The sequence below is a fragment of the Vombatus ursinus genome, unplaced genomic scaffold (genome assembly GCF_900497805.2).
Source record: "Vombatus ursinus unplaced genomic scaffold, bare-nosed wombat genome assembly UNPS02014838.1, whole genome shotgun sequence".
In the NCBI taxonomy this organism is placed as follows: domain Eukaryota; kingdom Metazoa; phylum Chordata; class Mammalia; order Diprotodontia; family Vombatidae; genus Vombatus; species Vombatus ursinus.
Window position 1 is genome coordinate 362,127 of NW_020954616.1, and position 21,298 is coordinate 383,424.

The 21,298-nt window shown below is 36.9% G+C and overlaps 1 protein-coding gene across 6 annotated transcripts in view; it reads left to right on the forward strand.

The window, feature by feature from the left end:
* Nucleotides 1-21,298, forward strand: part of LOC114026382 (SLAM family member 5-like) — a 73,355-nt gene that overhangs the window by 19,889 nt on the left and 32,168 nt on the right. For all 6 annotated transcript variants that reach the window (XM_027840070.1, XM_027840072.1, XM_027840071.1 and 3 more), the window contains one exon: nucleotides 548-661. In XM_027840070.1, coding sequence (XP_027695871.1) covers nucleotides 548-661 — 114 coding nt within the window. The remainder of the gene's footprint in view (nucleotides 1-547; nucleotides 662-21,298) is intronic.

Below are 21,298 nucleotides of genomic sequence, written 5' to 3' on the forward strand. Positions count from 1 at the left end.
GCAAGGAGGGAAGGTCCCAATGACTCCATGGGAAGTGGCCTGGTATTGCCTAGGTAAGGATGGAGGCAGAATTTGGACCCACATGTACCATGCTGGCTCTCAAGAAGAAGGGAGACAAAATTCTAGGACTGGAGAGCAAAGAGGAGTGGAAAAGACAGTATAGAGTCAGGAGGAGATAAAAGGAAAACAAAGTTTAACAGTGTGAACAAAATCACGAAAGTGAATGAGTTTTACTCATCCGGCAATGGGGAGCCAAAGAAGATTTTTAAGCAAAGGAGTTAGACAATTAAATCTTTGCATAAAGATTCTGAGTCTATAATCCAGACTTCCAGGAGAATAAAACCACAATCTCTCTTAAAGGCCATACTCCCAATTTCTTTGGAAACGGTTTTTCTTGGACACTGGGGTGAGGTTTGGCTCTGGGAGGAACCCAGGATTCGGCTGAGTACGCTCACCTTCTAAGTCTGTCCAGTGAGAAATCTGATCAAAACAAAATCATACTTGGCCAGGAAGTCTCCTCACCACTCTTTGCGACTTCTCCTTTCAGGTACTTTAGTCATTTTTGATCCTTTCTGGTATACTCTTCTGTCTGTCTTGGAAATGGTGATTGTCATCATTCTGACTGGCATGGGGTTTTACCTGAGGCACAAGAAAAAACAAGGTAAGATTTTCTGGGAGGCAATGAAAAAAACACACCTTCTCTGGGTTTGAATTCTGATTTCCTTGAGGTCTTAATATAGAAGGGGGAGAGGGAGAGGAGTCTTAAGGACATCTCCTCACCCACTTCCCCATTCCTCTCATTCCCTAACATTTATATATTATGATATGCAATATGACATGCAATATAACATTTTATGATTTCCAGAGACCTTTTACATGCATCATCATAAAGCTGAAAAGACCTTACTAATCACTAAGTCAAAGAATCTGAATCTCTGAGTTGGAAGGGACTGCGAATGAGGGAGCCAACCTACACCTGAATTTAAAATGCCAGTTATAGCATACCTACCCTGTGGTCATCCAGTCTCTGCTTGAAGATTTGCAGAGAGATAGAGCCCATGATTTTTAGAGGCAGATCATTTCACTTTTGAATTCTTATTATTAGCAAGTTATTTTTTTTCTTATAAGGAGATTAAATCTGCTTCTGTGCAATTTCTACCCATTCATTGCTATCAGTTCTGTCCTCTGGAGTCAGAGTATATCTAATGCCTCTTATGCATGAAAAGTTCTTAAAATAATTTAGGACAGCTGCCATATTCCTCCAAAGATTTCTATTTTCCAGGCTAAACAATCTCCATTCTTTCAATCAGTCTTCATATGACATGATCTTGAAACCCTTCATCATCCTAATCTCCCTCTATGTCCACCCCAACCCCAGATGTTCTTTAGCCAATTAATCTGCTTCCTAAAAATGAGATGCCCAGACTGAACACAGCAATACGGATTTGACCTGATTAAGGCAGGGTATACATATATAGATATATACATATACTTCTATATAACACAGATGTATATGTATACATATACATCTAAATGTAATAAAGATACTATATATGTCAATACAATATATACATGTATATGTGAGTGTTAACATATATATACATAGGATAGAGTACAAATATATACAAATACACATATATTGACATAGCTGTACTATATGTCAGACTATGCCAAGATTTCTTCTACTGTATCACAAATTCTATGAAGTGAAATAGTCACTTCTCCTCAAAATTCCCATAATATCTATTTCAGTAATCAATTCCTCCTTGTTAATGAGAACCAGGTGCAAAATGGAAGTTCCTCATTATTTGTCCCCTTCTCCTTTTGAAGGATGAAAGGATCATTAAGGTAAGCCAAAAAATTATTAACTGTTATGCTTTGTGAAGAAAAAAGAGATCTAGGAGACATCTAATAATTCACGTTCTTGCTTCCATACCAAATCTGAGATGTTCCTAAAATTATCCATCCCCTCTTTCCATCCAGGTCATCTGTAGGATACTTCAATTACTATACTGATTCTGTTTCTACCTACACCAATCTTCACCAAATGTTCACATTCTAGTTTCTAAATTTCTTCACATGATTAAATCTTTGCTAAATACACTGCTACTCTGTCCTTCCTATCACCACATTATCTAGTCTGTTCTTTTAAAAAAGAATAAGCTGTACCATTTTCTAATCATGGGTCCCATTCCACTAATATGAGCATTAGCAACATTGTAGAAATATACCGAGAGGATTGGAACCAAGACCTCCTTCCCCAGCCTCCACAGACCTCAGGATGGAATTCATTGGAAATCATGTGCAGGAAGCACATGGGCCAACAGCCATGTGGAATGGAAACATCTTGGGATGCTAGGCAAAATAGGTGGAGCACCAAGCAGCAGTGCAAAGAGCTAAACTGAGAAATACAGGCTCAGTGTGAGAGAGCTGTCCACAGGGTGGGCCAGGGCTCCCCTGAAAATCATGGATCAGGAAGCTGTTACCAAATTCTTGATCCCCACAGAGATCCATAAAATGCTGAATAGAGACCACAGCACATAAACCCCAGAGGGATGGAGATGAGAAATAAAGCAGAACTTTAAAATTCCCATGAATTTCATATACTATCAGACTGGTTTATTGTTTGGTAATTTTTGTGGAACTTGGACTTTGTCTTAAGGAATGTATCTTTGGAATGGGAGAGGAAGGGAAGAACATATTGGGAAGTGGAGGAATATAAAAACAAAATAAAGTAATTTTATAAAAACTAGTACTATCCTAATATGGAATGAGCTACCTCAGGACATGAGTCTTCCTCAACAGAGGTCTACAAGAAAAGGGTGCATGAACAATTTTCAAGTCTGTTGAGGTGGAGATTTTAATTCAGGGTTGGATGAGTCAGCCTCTGAGATTCCTTCCAAGACTGAGACTCCATGATTTTGTGAGACACTCAATACTGATGCACAAAGCAGAGATTTCATTAATTGATATTGTTAATTTTAAGAACACTAAGTCATACCTTGAGGAGACAGAAAGAGAAGTGTTCCTTACTATCTAAATAAATCTTTTCTGAGTTGAATCTCCTTTTACTCTGTTGCTTTCTGGGGACTTTTGAGAGAAAGGAGACAGATTTCCAGTGCCCAAGAGAAGTTGAAGATAGAAACAAAATAATTCAAAGCTATTATCAGAGAGAAAACTCTCCAAGATTGAATTTAGTCTATCGTGTCAGAGGTCAGGACCTATTACACAAGTTACACCCATTAAGTTAAACTTGCAGTATATGCTAATAGTATATGCAATCTCACATCCATCACATCAGGTGCCAGCCTCTCTTGGCACCTGTCAGGTATGGGAAAAAAAGTGAGGAAAAACCATTTTCTAAAAGAAGATAGTCCTCAGGGCAGAGGAGTTCCTGAAAACCTGAGCATCCTCTTCAGGAAGGATAAGGCCCCTCAGGGACAACACTAGTCCCAATCCAAAAAGAGCAAAATCTCTTCTGTGGATCTTCAGATCTCAACTTGAGAGGTATAGGGTTAGACTGCCAAGCTGGATTAGGCATCAACAGTGACAGGGCAGGAAAAGAAGTATGGGATAGTGAAAAGAGCACTAGACAAAGGAAACATTTATTAAGCACTTACTATATGCCAAGCACTGTGATAAGCCTTTTACCAATCTCATTTGATCTTCACAACTCTGGAATATGGATTCAATTATTGTTTTCACTTTACAGTGGAGGAAACTGAGGCAGACACTGGTTAAGGGACTTGTCCAGGGTCACCCTGGTATCTGAGGATGGATTTGAACTCAAATATTCTGACGCCAAGTTCAACAGCCACTCTACCACCTAGCTACTTCTGGACGAAGACTAGGAGTTCGGAGACCTGCCACTAATTAGCTGTATGACTTTTGGCAAATGATTCCCCCTTTTTGGAACCATAACTTTCTGATCTGTAACATAGAAGGGCATTGGACTAGATTATTTCTGAAGTTATTGCCAGGCTGTTACATTCCCTGATTCTATGAACTTGATGTCTTCCAGAAGTTGTCTCACCATGAGGAGCAAGGAGTGGTCCTTCTATTCAGGGGACTTGGATCAGGAAGATATGAGAGTCTGAGCATGGATCAGCTCTGTGATATCCTAGAAAGAGAACTGGACTGAAAATTAATAAACTTACACTGCAATTCTGGTCTTGTGAAAAGAATGTTGTACTAAATGAGGGCCTAAAATCCAGAGAAATCTCTAAGGTTGTAGGGTTCTTTGTCCATGTCTAGACCTGACTTGGTAGTTGTCACAGAATGGTCTAAAATGAACCACAGCCAACTCAGAATTGGAAATAACTTCCCCAATGTCATCTAGTTCAATCTATACATGAATAGGGATCCCCTCAACAACAAACCCAAGAAGTAGTCATCCAGGTTTTACTTGACTTTTGGTGACAGAGGAACTCACTCTATCTGGAAGAAACCTATACCACTTCTGGATGGTACAAATTGGTAGGAAACATTGTCTTGCTTTAACTGAAAAATTTGCCTCTTTGACTTTCAACTATCAGCTTAGTACTTTCATCCATAGCCAAACGGAACAAATCTAAGTATATTTCCACATTACAGCTCTTCAGATTCTTGTGTAACCCAGGTTTGAAGCCTGGAATATTTCATGTACTGCTGCTCAGAAGTGATTCTTAATTGGTGGAGAGAATGATGACTCAACATCACAGTCCTAAAAACCAGAGTTGGTGTGAGAGCTTTGGAAAGGAAATTCTGCATTTCTGTTTCAATATAGATTTATGTGGTTCCAAACTCTCTTCAAGGAGAAACCTATGAAAAGAGGAAAGAGATTTCAGAAAACAGCAGACATGTAGAGGAGCTGATAACTCAATATAACCCTGATTTACAGCCTGCATCCCTGAAGGCATCAAAGATTTTCCCCTCTGGTGAGACTGGGGTGTCTCTTGATTGGATTGACATATATTGGTCTCAATGGGAGAGCTCCCTCTGTGTATTTTCTAACTTGTATGACTTTTCTAATTTCTATTTGTTATGTATTTAGATAAATGGGTTACTCACTATTTACTATCTATGATTTTTTATACAACTAGCACTTAGTTGGAAGGAGTCGAGCCTAAGGATACAAGCTTTGACATCACCCTTTCCCCTTTTATGGATAGTGACCAGGAAATTGTCTTCAACCTAAAAATCATGCCCCTACTAGAGATATTTATGAAGGCAGATAAATATAATTCTCATCTGGTATTCTCTCTCAGAATACTAAGTAACCAGTCTTATAGCTCCTTCACCTGTTCTCTCTAGGATTAAATCAAATTCTGCTTTGGAGAATGGTGGGCCAAGTTACAGAGATATCTATCCATACCTCCTAGTGAGCCTCATTTAGACAACTTTGGAAGGGGAGCTATGATAGTAATTTTAAAATGCAATGTATTTGTTGTTAAGTAAGACATGTATGTTCGAAAAGTTGTCTAAATGAGGGGAAAGGGTGATGTCAAAGCTTGTATCCTAGGGACAGATAATAGACTTAGTAACAATTCAGGTGAGAAGTGTAATGTTGTTGGGGTTGAGTATCAATAGATTCCATGTGGAAAACATGGCTTCTGACCCAGAGTCTCTCTGGAGAATGTATTATATCTCACTGATATTAGGGCTGTAGAGAAAAAGAATGAGAGCCAGAATGAGGATGCAAAATGGGAACCATCACTAGCACTAAGAAAGCCTTGGTCTTATCCTATTACTAACCCTCAGAATGAGATTTCTTTCAAAAAAGGGGCCAGAATTTAGATGGTCATCACCAAGGAGCTTCTGAAGTACCAATAATTGAAATAGAAAACTAATGAGTCATTAGAACAATAGTTAATGGTGATCTAGGCTAATGGGGACAACTCAGAACTTCTGCCATCTGCAATCTTCTATCAACTTAGGAACTCATAGAAGATTCACTTTCACAAAGTCAGGTAAATGAGTTTGAGGTTCTGGCTGGGGATTGTTTGTCTCTTTTTTGGTTGCTAGGATAGGGAATCCTGACTACCTGACCACATAAAATGAATTCATAACATTACATCCTATTTGGAACTGGAAGAGGGCTTAGACACCATTAAGTCTATCTCTACTCATTTTGCAGGTGAGGAAATTGAGGGACAGAGAGGATAATTGACTTACCCAGAGCATACAGCTAATAAACCTAAGAGAGAATTTTAATCTAGATCCTGACTCCAAGTTGAGTGCCTTAATCATGCAACTACATCACGTTTCTCTAATTGCCACTAGAGTCTGTTCCCCAATAGGGGCCAGTGAAGGAAGGGAAGAAATATATTAAGTAGGATACTTTGGTGAATTTGATTTACACTACCTCAATGTCCTTTGACTCCCTACGACCAACCTTTTTGAGGATCTCACTTTTTGTTCAGAGCCCCGCCTATGTGGTGACAGGCTTTCATTCTGGGCCTCACCTGCCACTGTCACATAGGGCTGGGAAGACACATTTGACAATTTGAGCAGGAGATTGGGACAACCTCAATACGTGTCTAGGAAAATATGGCTGCCCAACAAATAAGTGTTATGAACAGGTTATGACTTTGCTTGAAGCTGAGACTTCCAGTCCTAGCTCCAGTGCTTTGTCCCCTGTGCTAGCTCAGTGGCCCTTCACCCACGATGACATGGCTCTTGAGAAACTTCCCTGGTTCACTGATTGATCTGCATTCTCTGACAGAAGCTTAGTGTGTGACTGATTAGAGTTACCGTAACTATTATCAACAACAGGTGACCTAGAAATTAGGCTAAGAAATGATATTAAAATCACTGGACTCCCTAGAAACAAGACTAAGCAAAAAGTCTGTTTCTATGGATATCACAAAAGATTATTCAAACCACAAAGTGAAAATATAAAGAAACTACAAATGTAACACCTCCAGAATGACAGAGCACTAAATGTTAAAGAATTTCTATATTAAAAAATATATATTGTGAACATCAAGGAAGAAAGAGACAAAGACCAACCAGAATCTCACAAGTTTTAGTAGCAACTGTCAAAACAAAAGGAAATATTGGAATATGAAATAACAAACGGCAAAACAAAAAAATATCTTACCCTATAAAACTTAGTATACTCCTATAGGGCTGGTGGTGGATAGGCTTTTTACAGAAGAGATGAGTTTAAAGAATTCCTTGGATATCTGAGAAATAACCAAAAACTGGGTAAAATCTTTGAAATGCTAGCACAAGAGACAAAAGACACCTAGAAAGATAAGTATATTTGAGCTTCTTCAAAAGAGAAATGATTACCAAGTACTTATGTCCTAAGAGGGGGAAAAATTACAATCCCACTTTCTTCAAGCATCAAAGAGGAGAAAAGAGATAAACTCGGAACTTAGGTATGGTTTTGTTTTGTGGTTTTAAGACAGCAAATAAAGGAGAAGAAAGGGGAATATATTTTAGAATAAATGAGAAAAAAGGGAGGAACTATTTCTAATAATGGAGGCACATCAGGAAAATGTATACAGATATGGGAGTGGAAGGAGAAACATCACATGAATCTGACTCCTATCTGAACCTTACAAAAGAAGGTTGACATGTAGGTACATTAAAAGAGGGGAGAGGGAGAGAGAGAAGGAGAGAGACAGAGGAAGTGAGGGAAATAGAGTTTAGAGTATAAATACATTAAAATAAAAAGGGAAATATGCAGGGACAGGCAAAGAAAGGAACAGGGAGACCTTTCTATTACCTTCTGTATGATAATCATTTTCATTTCTTTAGAGATTGTTGTGTTCCACGCCTTAGAGTAACTTGACACCAGTAGAACATTAGTATTAGAAAGATGAGTCTTTGTTCCTGGGGAAAACTGGGGATCATTAAAAGAACTTTGTAATTTTCTGAAGGCACTCTGGCCTTCTTTCCTCCTCTTCTTTAATTCTAGGCCCATCTCATCATCCATTTGTACTGACTGTCCTAAATATACATATTTTATAGATATATAGATATATAGATATATATAGATATAGATATGTAGGTATGTATGTATATTGATGCATAAGCACTATTAATTATCCACCCAAAAGTACACAATAATTTGGACAACATTCATTCCTCAGCCATTTGTTTTCCTTTGAGTGGATGGTTAACCCAAACTCTTTTGAGTGCTCACAGATCTCTTCCAGGAGGCTCTTCAGTGATCCAAGTATTGAAGCAACAAGCACAATTTCATCAGCAAACAAGGAGTATCTGGGAAACTTCATTAGACATGGTAATAGTAATAATAATAACAACAACAACAACAATAATTAACATTTATATAGTGCTTTAAGTTTTGCAAACACATTGTGTATGTTATTTCATTTGATCCTCACAACAAATCTGTAAGGTGAATACAAATATTATCCCCATTTTACTCAATAAAAAACTGAGGCTGAGAGGGCCTAAGTTGACTTGCCCAGGGTTATGCAGCTAGTAAGTATCTAAAGTAGGACTCAAACTCTGACTCCAAGTTCAATTCTGTATCCACTGTGATACCACCTAGTCAATCCCTCTTCAACTTTCGTATTGTGCTGAATCTCCTCTATCCCAGTGGAAAACACCTTTTTGCAAATATATGCCACCTAGTTTTATGCCTAATTTGATGTTTATGATTAGGGGAATTTTAATAAGATTATTTCTGTTATTCATTTGTTTAAGAAATCTTAAATTATTTTTATGTATGAATGGGAGATACATTCTTGGAAAAGACCCTTTAAGGTGACATTTTACTTCACTGAAGCAAACACTTTTTTGTTATCAATCAATAATAAGCACAGTGGGATTTTGCATTCTCTACATCTTTCAGTCAATTATATGATGGTAAAGATGCCATCTACTGTGGAAAACTGCCTGGGAAAACTTACCTGCTACCTATTAATACTTTCATTATGGATCACCTTAATCAGTTTAGATAATTCTCATAAAAAATTGCAGAAAGGAACATAAGCATTTCATTCTGCAGTTGTTACTCTCTCAGTCACTTTTTTCAGTACTAATAAGGTCTAAGGTGTTTTTTTTTTTCTGAACCCCGATATCTTCCCTTCCTTCAGGTACCTTATGAATCAATCCATCAATGTTGTCACAATTTTATCATCTCTAGTATGGATCTTCTCTATGTATACTTGGTCTAGTTCAATTGCTTTTTCCACGTTTGTTCTTTCTACTGCCATTTCTATGTCTTCTATAAGTATGCCCTGGACTTTGATGTTAGAGTCCAAGTATGATAGCTCTAGTCTCCTTAATGGTAAGAAACTTTATTATAAAAATCTTCATGGATCTTTTATACCTTTCTTCTATTTGTTGTCCTTCCATTTTCTTTATATTTTTCATTTATCATTTTAATGATATTGTATGATATACATCATTAATACTAGTGAATGAGAACATAAAGAGATTTAGAAAGATGAAACAAAGGAAACAGAGTCAGAAGAAAGGTATACATGATTATTATCACTGAATTTAAAAAACAATCATTTTTTAAAATAATTAATTTATTTTTAGTTTTCAACATTCATTTCCATAGATTTTGAGTTTTAAATTTTCTCCTCCTCCTTCTCCTCCTTTCTCCCCAAGATGGCATGCAATCTGATATAGGCTCTACTTATACATTCATATTAAGCATATTTCCCATTAGTCATGATGTAAAGAAGAACTAGAATTGATGGGAGGAACCATGAAAATGAAGCAGTAAAACAAAACAACAAATGAAAAGGAGAGCAAATAGTATGCTTCCATATGTATGCAGACTCCATAGTTCTTTCTCTGGATGTGGATTGCATTTTCCATCAGGAGTCTTTTGGAGTTGTCTTAGATCCTTGCATTGCTGAGAAGAGTCAAGTCTATCAAAGTCAGTCATCACACAATGTGGCTGTTACTGTGTATAATGTTCTCCTGATTCTGCTCATTTCATTTAGCATCAGTTCATATAAGTCTTTCCAGGTTTTTGCCTGCTCAACAAACAAAAAAAAACAATCATTAAGAGCACTCAGACTTACTTTGCTTAATTGACTCTCTCCAAGTCTTCTTTAAAGTGATTTTATCTTCTATTGCTTCTTTCTGATTTATTGGGTGATGCTACTCATAATCTTCCATTATATTTTTTGTTAAGATTTTACAAAGAAATTTACAATTTAAACTATTATTGCATTAGGCTACAATTTCTATCAAGTTGACATAGGTCGAGTATTTGGCATCTAGCATAGTGCTTAGCACATAGTAGATGCTTAATAAATGTTTGTTGATTGTTTAATTGTTGACCAGGGAGCTGTTAAGGATATTTTGACCTTCTTGTTATGACAATTTAGATTGGTTAAACCTCCTTTGTGTTACTTCATATAACTTTTTACTTATTTCATGAGGTATACTTCATATACTTTATATACCTATTTGTATTTCTCATTAATTAAATTATATGATATTGGACATCATTAATAATGGTGAATGAGAACTTAAGGGATTTAGAAAAATGCAAAGTTATGAAAACAAAGGATACAGAGTCAGGAAAATAGCATACACAATTATTATCACTAAATAAAAAGAATAATTCTATGTAACCTCACTCCTGTGAGTCTCTGCTCCTCATCTACAAAATGATGATATTAGACTATGTAGTCTCTAAAGCCCTTTCCAGCTCTAAATCAATGGCATTCCATTCAGGAGAAATTAGACATTCTCTATGGCTCCAAGGAACAGAACTAATATCAATGAGTGGATGTTACAAGTAGTCAGCATTCAGATCAATTAATAAAAAAAGGACACTTTCACCACTATAACTGTGCAAATAATGAACAAGCTGACTTAACAGGTAGCGTGTTCCTCATTTCTAATGGTATTCATGAAGAGATATGATGAACACTTATCAGAGATATTATGGAAAGGAAATAAGCAGCAATCTAGGGACTGGATCTGGAGTTAGAGAATGCTGATTCAAATCCCTGGGCAGTTACTAGCTCTGTGACCTTGAAAAATTCATTTCGCCTATCTTGGCCTATTCCTTGATCCATTTGGCCCCTTTCCCCTTTAAATCCTATGTTCTTAGCAGCTCTTTGACTATCTCTATAGTTTTAGAGCAATGCTGCTATTGGTGAAACTTACCACAGTATAACGTCATGGCACTTAAAGAAAAAAGGAAGGGAAACAGAGAAACTGCAACTCATTTATCACTGACACTGTTGCCTCCCAAGGATTAAGAGCTGAAAGAACATGGCCCAACCCCACCTCTGGTACTTGGTCCTCTTTCTGTTCATGGGTAAGTTCTGGCTGTTGCCAATCCCTCTGTATTGCCCACCTGCCAGCCATCTGCTTGAGCAGGAACATTGCTGAGACCTTCTGGGTGGTTTAGGGCTAAGATGGTAGTTTCCTTTCAGTTTGTGCTTTTAAATGATAATGCTAACCTCTACAGTTTCTGTCTGTACCGAAATCCTAAGGAACCGAACTGGCCAAAAACTTAGCCACAAGAAGAGAATGCAAACATCAAACCAGGCCAGCCTAATTCCTTCTCCTACTTTGAAGAGGACAGTCTTGAAATTTATTTGTATTTAGAATTCACTCGACCTCAGTGGGCCTCAGATTCCTCACCTATTAATGTAAAGGGATAGATCTAGGATTCCTTCCAGCTGTAATCTTCTATGGATCTCTAATTCTAGAAAATAATCCTTAGACATTCTCATTTGATCCTTACAATAGTCCTATGAAGGAGACAAAACACATTTTTTGCACATTTTTTAAAAATAGCAGGGGCTCCCAAGGATTAACTAATTTCCTTATAAATCACAAAGCTAGTAAATGACAGGACCAGAACCCAAACAAAAAGCATCAGAGGCCTTCCATGTATTTCACATGTATAATAAATGTTTGTTGTTTTGACTTGAACTGAAAATTTAATTGTCCAGTCTGGTTTCACTATACTATACTTCCTGTCTACCCTAAACTACACTAAAAAGTTGTCATATATTCTTAAACCAATGAGATGAGACTGTATGATATGCTAGAAAGAATTCTGGATTTGGAGTCAGAGGACGTAGACTCAAATCTTGTTCTGTCACTTATGATGTGTTCTTGGGAAAGTCCTTTCACTTATCTGGGCCTCAGTTTCTTCATCTGTAAAATGAAGACTGTACTCTAAGACTTCTAAGTTCCCTTCTAACTTTAAATTCTTAGCCTATGAGAAATGAGTTTGGGATTATCCAGTTTATTATTAGATATGCAACTGTCAATCTATACTAAAATGGATAATAGAGAACTGAGTGTAATTTTTGAAATGTAAGCAATAACAACAAAAAACCCACAATTTGTCCAATTATTTAAGCTTCACATGCATAACACAAGTAGAGGCTGAGAGAGATGAAGAGACATTCCCTAGGTCATAAGGCTAGTAAGCAGCAAAGCCACCATAAATCCAGGACAATGGCTTTCTCTATATGTAACTATTGTGATCAACATTCTCATCATCATTATTATCACTAAGCATTGTTGAGCACATGGCACTGTTTTGGGTATTGTACAAAAAAAAATAGTAAAGGGTAAGTCCCCGGCCCCAGTTGCTTAAAACCAACTAGAAAGAAGAGAGACTGCCAGGACTGTGTTGGACAGCAGAAAGATATTATTGTGACTGTGAAAGACTCATACCATAGATGGTTCATATTTGAGGTGACTGATAGTATTTTCAAATTTTGATCTTCAGTATCTGTTAGAAACTCTAGCAATCTGCTGGAACAAAATAGGTCAGGAACAATACGATTTCCTTAAAATATAGAACCAATGTGCCTAGAGTTCATTAATCCACCTGGGGATTTAAATCATACTCCCATTTATAACAAATCTCTTCTCTCTAGGGAAAACTCAACCAGTCCACAGCATGGAACATAAAGCCCATGACCCCATGGGATGGTCCAGGCTGAAATGTATAAAGATGCAACAAGGAATTAGGTTGAGCTGTTGAAAGCTCTTTGCCAGCTCCTAGTCCCCCTCTGACTCCTTAAACTGGGGTGTGTCCACTTGGCTTTGTCCCAAGCACTCTTCTCTCTGTATTCTCTCCCTTAAATGATCTCATCCACTCCCATGAGTTTTGTTATCACCTCCATGCACAAGACTTTTGATTCTTTATCTATAGCCACCAATCTCTCCCCAAAGCTCTAGTCACATATTTCTAAATACCTGCTGAATACCCAAGCTGATTACATTAAGCTCAACTGAACTTGTTCACTTCCCTTCGTCCCACCCAAAGGAGGGGAAAAACTTACCTTTTTCTTCTCTATTTTAGTTATTTTCACAACTATATTCTCAGTCGCTTAATCTCACAACCACAGAATCATCTTTAACTCTTCCCTTTCCCTCACTCCCACAACTAACCAATTCCAAAGTCCTGTCAATTCTGTCTCTATACTGGAAAAAAATTAGGGTTAGAATAGAAAATGTGTTAGTCATAGAGCCAGAGTTGAAAAATAACCAAGGAACAGTCTTTGTTCCCCATTGATCTCTGTGAAAATGTTAAGAGATCTAGAGTAAAGCCCCTACCTAGCCCATTGTACCAACCATCTATATGGGATTTAGGAAAGGGAATTGACCAAAGTGAACCAGGATGAGAAGGCAAGAAAGGGCTGCAATATACATCATTGGGGCGATGAGATCACAGATGGATCAGAGTGTGGAAGTAATATTTTTCCCTTCTTTCCCCTCCTCTTCATTCACATTCCCACCACCTTGGTTCAATCTCTCATCTCTTCTCACTTAGATTATTGGGATAGTTTTCTAACTGACCTTCATGCATCACTCTTTATCCTCTCTAACCCATTCTTTTAACCTTCTCACAAAAAGTGTATAGCAAGAATGATTGTCTTCTCTATAGGCTCTTCATCCTCCTCTTATGGCTCCACTATTGGTTTCCTCCAATATTCCATCATGCTTTCTCTTCTAGTTCATCATATTCTCTCCCTGCTGATCTCATATTCTTCAATGGCTTCAATTATCACCTTCATGAGGATGATTTCCAAGTGTCTATTTTCACTTCAACCTCTCTTGAGAACCTTGTTTATTTTAATTCAACAAGCATTTAGTATGATTCTGCATTTCCAAATATCAGCTAGGTATCTCCACTTGGATGTCTTACCTGTAATTCAAATGCAATGTGTTAAAAAACTAACATGTCGTCTTTCACTGCCCCCAAATCTGTCCCTCTTAACTTCTCTATTTCTGACAATGGCCCACGATTTTCTAATAACTTTGTTGCTGTCCTCTCTCTCTCTCCCTCTCTCTCTCTCCCCCCTCTCCTCTCCTCCCCTCTCCTCTCCTCCCCTCTCCTCTCCTCTCCTCTCCTCTCCCTTTCTTTACCTCCCTTTCACTCCACTTTTTCCCTCTTCTCTTTCTCCCTCTCTCCCTCAATTGGAATGATCTTTCTTTTATTTGCCATCCCTAGCCTTTTTATTTGATGTCATGGAGAGAAACTAGGGAAATATCTCATAGTGCTGTCACCTTCAGAGGTAGTCCTAAGCTGGATAGACCAACAGATATGACCAAGGATGCCATTTAATAATACCTTATATTTGTCTGATGCTTCATGGTTTTCATAAAAATTATTCCACCAATTTTTCACAAATCTCTCAAGTGGGCAGAACAAGGATTATTATAAACTGAGACATTGCCATGTTCACACAGCTAATAAGTAACAGAACCATGACTAAGATTTAGAACTTTTCATTACATTGACACTCTCGCTCATACAAAAAACACTTATTGTCATATATGTGCTATTTGCTATAAGGCATTTGACAGAGTAGGCTCATTTTCACTCAGTGGTGTCAGACAAGACCTTTCTCATGATAAAGGCTCTGGAAATAGGGGGCTAGGTACAGTGGAAATTTGAGAGGGTGGCTTAGGTGAGTGAGAAACAGGCTTCTGTGAAAGGAAAGGTCAGGGATGAGGTGTTTGCTGCATGACATTTGACATGGTAAGACATCAGTCATAGACTAGAAAGAACTTTGGGTATTTATTTTAGCTAACTTGGACTACATAATTCTAGAAATTTAACCTAAAACTCATATGGTTTCATAAATTCATATTTTCAAAACTTCAAAGAACAAATAATGTCATTTTCAAATAAATTATTCCTGGTTATAGAGAAATATATATTAATATAGTGCTTTTGGTATCTAAAACATCACATATCCCATAGAACATTAAAATTCTTAAGATCAAGGACTGTGCTCTATTTTGTCTTTGTATGCCAAAAACAGAACTGTTTCTCAAGTCATAAAGACCTGGGTTCAAGTGTCACTTCTGACACATGCCACTTGTGTGACCATGGGCAAGTCACTTAACATCTCAGTGCCCCAGGGAATTGTTCAGACTATAAGTTCCAAATGAGTTGCTGATCTGCACCAGTGGAAGAAATTTCTGTGCTAGGAGTTTCCCTTCTGATGAAATTAGAAATGTGTACTCCCCCTCCCCCCCAAAAAAATCCCCAGCACTGAGTACATTACTTTACATGTAGTCAACATGGAATAAATAAATAACAACTGTTGAATTGTTATTGAATATATAGTAGCTCATTCACCCAACCAAACTTATTACATTCACTGCAGATCTGTTATCTAACCTTAGCTGGATCATCACTGTGACTTCACTCCTTCTTAGCTATTAGTCTTAGTCCTTAGTCCTTCATTTCAGCTTTTCTCAAAATGTGATCTAGGAAGCCCTGGGATCCCCAAAACTCTTTTAGTAGGTCTGTAAAGGCAAACTTTTTTCATAATAATATTTAATAACACATAATAATTTCTGATATGGTAAATATCAGTGGACATAACCAACATAAATAAGGACTTTTGCTCTTCAATAATTTTTAAGAGTATAAAGGTGTCTTGAAACTAAAAAGTATAAGAATCACTCCTGTACTGCCACTGCCCATTGAGTCTGTTCCAAACTTCATCTCCTCAAATCTTCTACACCTCCACCTTTCTTCACCCTTTCAGTCAAAGAGAAGTTTCAATTTACTGAGTACTCATTCACTTTGAGTTCCTTCTTCTCCCCTTCTCTTCAATTATAAACCATTTGATATCTTCCCCTTCTCCTCCTTTTACTCCAGTTCCTGATTTAAAAAATAAAAATGTTGCCCTTCTCCTTGCCAAGACCACTCCCTCTACAAATGCCCATGATCTCACCCACTCCCATCTTCTCCAGCAGATTGCCTTCATAGCAATTCCCCCTTTTAATTTTTAATCTCTCACTGTACTGTTTCTTTCCGTGGTACCTACAAACAAATGTATTTTTGAGGATTGAAATACCTTTCCTAGAGCCAACTATCATTTCAATCTATTATTCTGCATCTCTCTTTACTTTCTTGGTCAAATGCCTGGAAAGAGCTATCTACATTTGCTGTCTCCACTACTTCTCAGAGTGCTTAATAAACTTTTAGAAAATGATAACTGGAGGATAATTCTTTATATAATAATTGGAAAAAACTGGCTAGCAATACTAAAGAGAAGAAAAAAGACTTTAGATGTGCACCTTACTTGTATCTGTATTCTTAGTACTTAGCACAGTGCCTGGCATGTAATAAGAGCTTAATAAATGCTTGTTGACTGACTGGCATGTTGCATCATATAACAACATATCAAATTCCATCTGAATTAGAGACAAACATAAAAAATAAAAAGATGGAAGAAAACAACATAGTTATCTCAAGTATGGAAGGAGATAAAAATTTTATCTAGTGAACAAATAGGAGAAATTATTGGAGACAAGTAGCTTTACTTGATTACATAAAGATTTAAATTTCAGTGGTAAGGTGCTTAGGACTTTTCCTAAACAATCTGATAATTGAGTATTAAGTCATTATTTAAACAACCAGGCAATGGCATGCAAATAATCCAATAACATTATAAGGCTTTGACCACTGGATAAAGACAAATGGCTGAGGATCAGTAATGATCTTTGTGTCTTTTAAAAAGGAAGCTAGTCATGTCTGAAGTCAGTCAACTCTGAGGATAAAATCAACCTTGGAGGAAGCTTTCAGCTCTTACAGAGCCATTCTTGTTTTTTACTTGTTTGTTTGTTTTTAGTTTTAGTTTTCAACATCCATTTCCATAAGATTAAGAGTTCCAAATTTTCTCCCCCATCTCTCCCCTCCCTCTACCCCAAGATGGCATGTAATATGTAAAGAAGAATCAAACCAATGGGAGAAACCATGAGAAAGAAGAAAAAAGAGAGAGGGAGAAAGACAGAGAGAGAGAGAGAGAGAGAGAGAGAGAGAGAGAAAATAATATGCTTTGATCTGCATTCAGACTCCTTAGTACTTTCTCTAGATGTGGACAGCATTTTTTCCATCATGAGTCTTTTGGAGTTGTCTCAGATCCTTGCATTGCTAAGAAGAGATAAGTCTATCAAAGTTAGTCATCGCACAATGTAGCTATTACTGTGTACAATGTTCACCTGGTTCTGGTCACTTCTCTCAGCATCAGTTCATATAAGCCTTTCCAGGTTTTTCTGAAGTCAGCCTGCTCATCATTTTTTATAGCACAATAGTATTCCATTACATTCATATGCCGCTACTTGTTCAGCCATTCCCCAACTGATGGGCATCCCCTCAATTTCCAATTCTTTGCCACCACAAAAAGAGTTGCTATAAATATTTTTGTACATGTGGGTCCTTTTCTCATTTGTATGATCTCTTCAGGATACAGAGCTAGAAGTGCTATGGCTGGGTCAAAAGGTATGCACAGTTTATAGCCCTTTGGGCATAGTTCCAAATTGCTCTTTAGAAGGGTTAGATTAGTTCACAAATCCACCAACAATACATTAGTGTTCCAATTTTCTCACATCTTCTCCAGTATTTATCATTTTCCTGTTTTGTCATGTTAGTCAATCTGATAAGTGTGATGTGGTACCTCAGAGTTGTTTTAATTTGCATTTCTCTAATCAATAGTGATTTAGAGCATTTTTTCATATGACTATAGATAGCTTTAATTTCTTCATCTGAAAACTGCCTGTTTATATCCTTTGACCATTTATCAGTTGGAGAATAACTTGTATTCTTATAAATTTGACTTAGCTCTGTATATATTTTAGAAATGAGGCCCTTATCAGAGATACTGGTTGTAAAAATTGTTTCCCAGGTTTCTGCTTCCTTTCTAATCTTGGTTGAGTTAGCTTTGTATGTGTAAAACCTTTTTAATTTAATGTAATTGAAATTATCAATTTCACATTTCATAATGTTCTCTATCTCTTTTTGGTCATAAATTCTAGTGTTCTCCACAAATCTGACAGGTAAACTATTCTTTGCTCTCCCAGTTTGCTTATAATGTCAGCGTTTATATCTAAATTGTGTACCCATTTTGACTTTATTTTGGTATATGGTATAAGATGTTGGTCTGTGCCTAGTTTCTGACATACTATTTTCCAGTTTTCCAAGTAGTTTTTGTCAGATAGTGAGCTCTTATCCCAGAAGCTGGAGTCTTTGGGTTTATCAAACAGTAGATCACTATAGTCATTGACTACTGTGTCTTGTGTACCTAACCTATTCCACTGATCCACCACTCTATTTCTAAGCCCATACCAAGGAGTTTTGATGATTGTTGCTTTATAATACAATTTAAGCTCTGGTATGGTTAGGCCACCTTCCTTTGCATTTCTTTTCATTAATTCCCTTGATATACTGGAACTTTTGTTCTTCCAGATGAATTTTGTTATTATTTTTTCTAGTTCTATAAAATAATTTTTGGTAGTTTGATTGGTGCGGCACTGAATAACAGAGTCATTCCTTATCATTTTCCTTGATCTTTTCTAGCAGAGAGCAGCAAGCAGAATAAGGGAAGAAAGGGGCTCTTTCCTCCACCTCCCATCAGCAGTTGTACCTTGTAGCAAAAGTGCATGGCTATTTAGGACATGTTCTTGCACAAAACCTAAGGGTGGGGGGACTCAAAGTTATTGCTTCCTGAATCCCAAGTTTCTGTGGAAAAGCGGAAGATTATGAATTAACTGGACAATACAATTCTAGAATTTAGGTTTTTAGCAAAGAAGGGAGATTTCTAGAGGGCAGCACCAGCTTTGAGGGTGGCCTCTTAGGTAACTCTGAGTCCAGATTTCTGAGTTCAATAGTTCTAGACAATGAATCTTCTAGAAAGACAAGATTTCTTAATGCATCTTACTTGTTGGATAAGGAAGACAGTCCATAAGATTACTAAACAGTGTCCTATTTCAGCACACACAGTCACTAAGGATTTCACTAGATTAAAAAGCTAGAGGCAACAGAGACAACAAACAAGCAGTGCCCAACAGCTGGTAAAGTCGCATCTAGAGAAGACTGAAGTGAAGTAAGCTGGAGTAATGCAAACACTTCATGTCCCTGCAGCCCTGCAGCATCAGGGGAATAAAAGACCTTTCTTCATATCTAACTTCACTATGCTTTTACCTTTCTGCTCACGACCTCTATGCATATCCACTTTCTCCAGCAATGTTGAGTATATTTGCAGGAGAATGTGGCCCAGGTCTATGACAGGTTTCATTGCTAATTTTCTTACCATGCTATTCCAGTAAATTTCTTTGCATTGAATTAATTGTGCCCCTGACTGATTTTAAAAAAGCAAACAAATTATTGCTGGTTAATGGGTTCTAGTTTTAGAAGTGTGGACCCACAGAGTATGTTGAACCTGGGGTAGCTATTTCCGTGGAATTCAGTCTACAGGTGTAGAAAGAGAGAGAGCCAAAAAATAACTTATATCAGTCAAGCAAAAAAAAATGTATATATAGATAGATAGATATACATACATATGTGTGTGTATATATATGTATATACACACACATACATGCATATATACATATATATTTAAGGTAAGAAAAATAGTATAGGGAAAGCATTGATGATAAATATAGCAGATAAAAGTCATATACATTAAACATAAAGGAACCGATAATAATATTCAATGACAAAATCAAGCCCTTAATAAATAAAAGAATGGAAAATTTACAGAAAGGAAACATAAATTATTACTTGAAAAGATATGTTCAACCCCACTAGAAATCAGAGAAATGTAAATTAAAGCAAACTTAAGATTATACCTATAAAAATAGCAGATAGTTAAAAATAATAAAACTCATTGTTGGTGTGGCTAGAATAAACAAGAACATTTATATTCTCCTGGTGGGTTTGTAAAGTCCCACAATCTCTTTGCACACCATTCTGATGGAACACTCCAAAAGTTAGCAAAATAATCATCCCATTATTGGGAATAGAACTCAAAAGGGTTGACTAAAATAAAAGAAAATGCACTAGGCTTAAAGACGTTTGTAGGAGCATTGTCATAACAAAAACCCCAAAAACCTAAAAGCCACAAAAACATGCAACAATTATAGAATGGTTGGATAAATTTGTTGTTCAGTTGTGTCTGACTCTGTGACCCTGTTTGAGGTTTTCTTGGCAAAGATAGTGGAATGTTTTGCCGTTTCCTTCTCCAGCTCATTTTACAGAGGAGGAAACTGAGGTAAACAAGATTAAGTGACTTGCTCAGGGTCACACAGCTAGTAAGTGTCTGAGGACAGATTTGAACTCAGGAACATAAGTCTTCTGGACTCCAGGTCCAGCACTCCATCCACTGCACCACCTAGTTGCTCTCTGAATAAACTACAGTGTATCAAATTAATAGGATACTATAATATGAATAAGATTAATAAGTATGAAGAATGTAAAGAAATTCAGAGAGATTCAAACTAAAGTGAAGCCAAAAAAAAGGAGAGACAGAGCACCTATTGACTATGACTATACAAAAGGATATCTATATATATATGTGTATGTGTGTATACACACACACACACACACACACACACACACACAAGGATATATATATCTCAGAAAGAAGGGCAAAAGGAAATTAAAGGAAACACAGAGGGATTACTTGATAAATTCATAACATTTAGGTTAAAATTGACATACTTAAATGTAAATACTTATAAAATATATTTTATTGGTTTTGCCAATAGTTTAACTTACTTATTCATGAATCATTTAATTTTTTTAAATTAACTCCAGCCAGCTTCAATTCCTTTCATTCTGGTCATCTAACATTCAATTAACCACTTTTTGCTGGGCTTAGTGCTAATCACTATTTGGTGTTTTTCTTCCCTGGACATCAGAGCACTGCCAAAACCTTAGGGAGAATATTCAGAGTAAGTAGCCTCATTCTCCTTGAAACCCTTAGAATAAGAAAATTCTAAATCATGAACAGCAAAGATTTTCTTGCATTAGGGAATGTAATCCCTGATAATGAAGACACAGTCTTGTGCTCTGTTTTAAAATTCCTAGACTGGA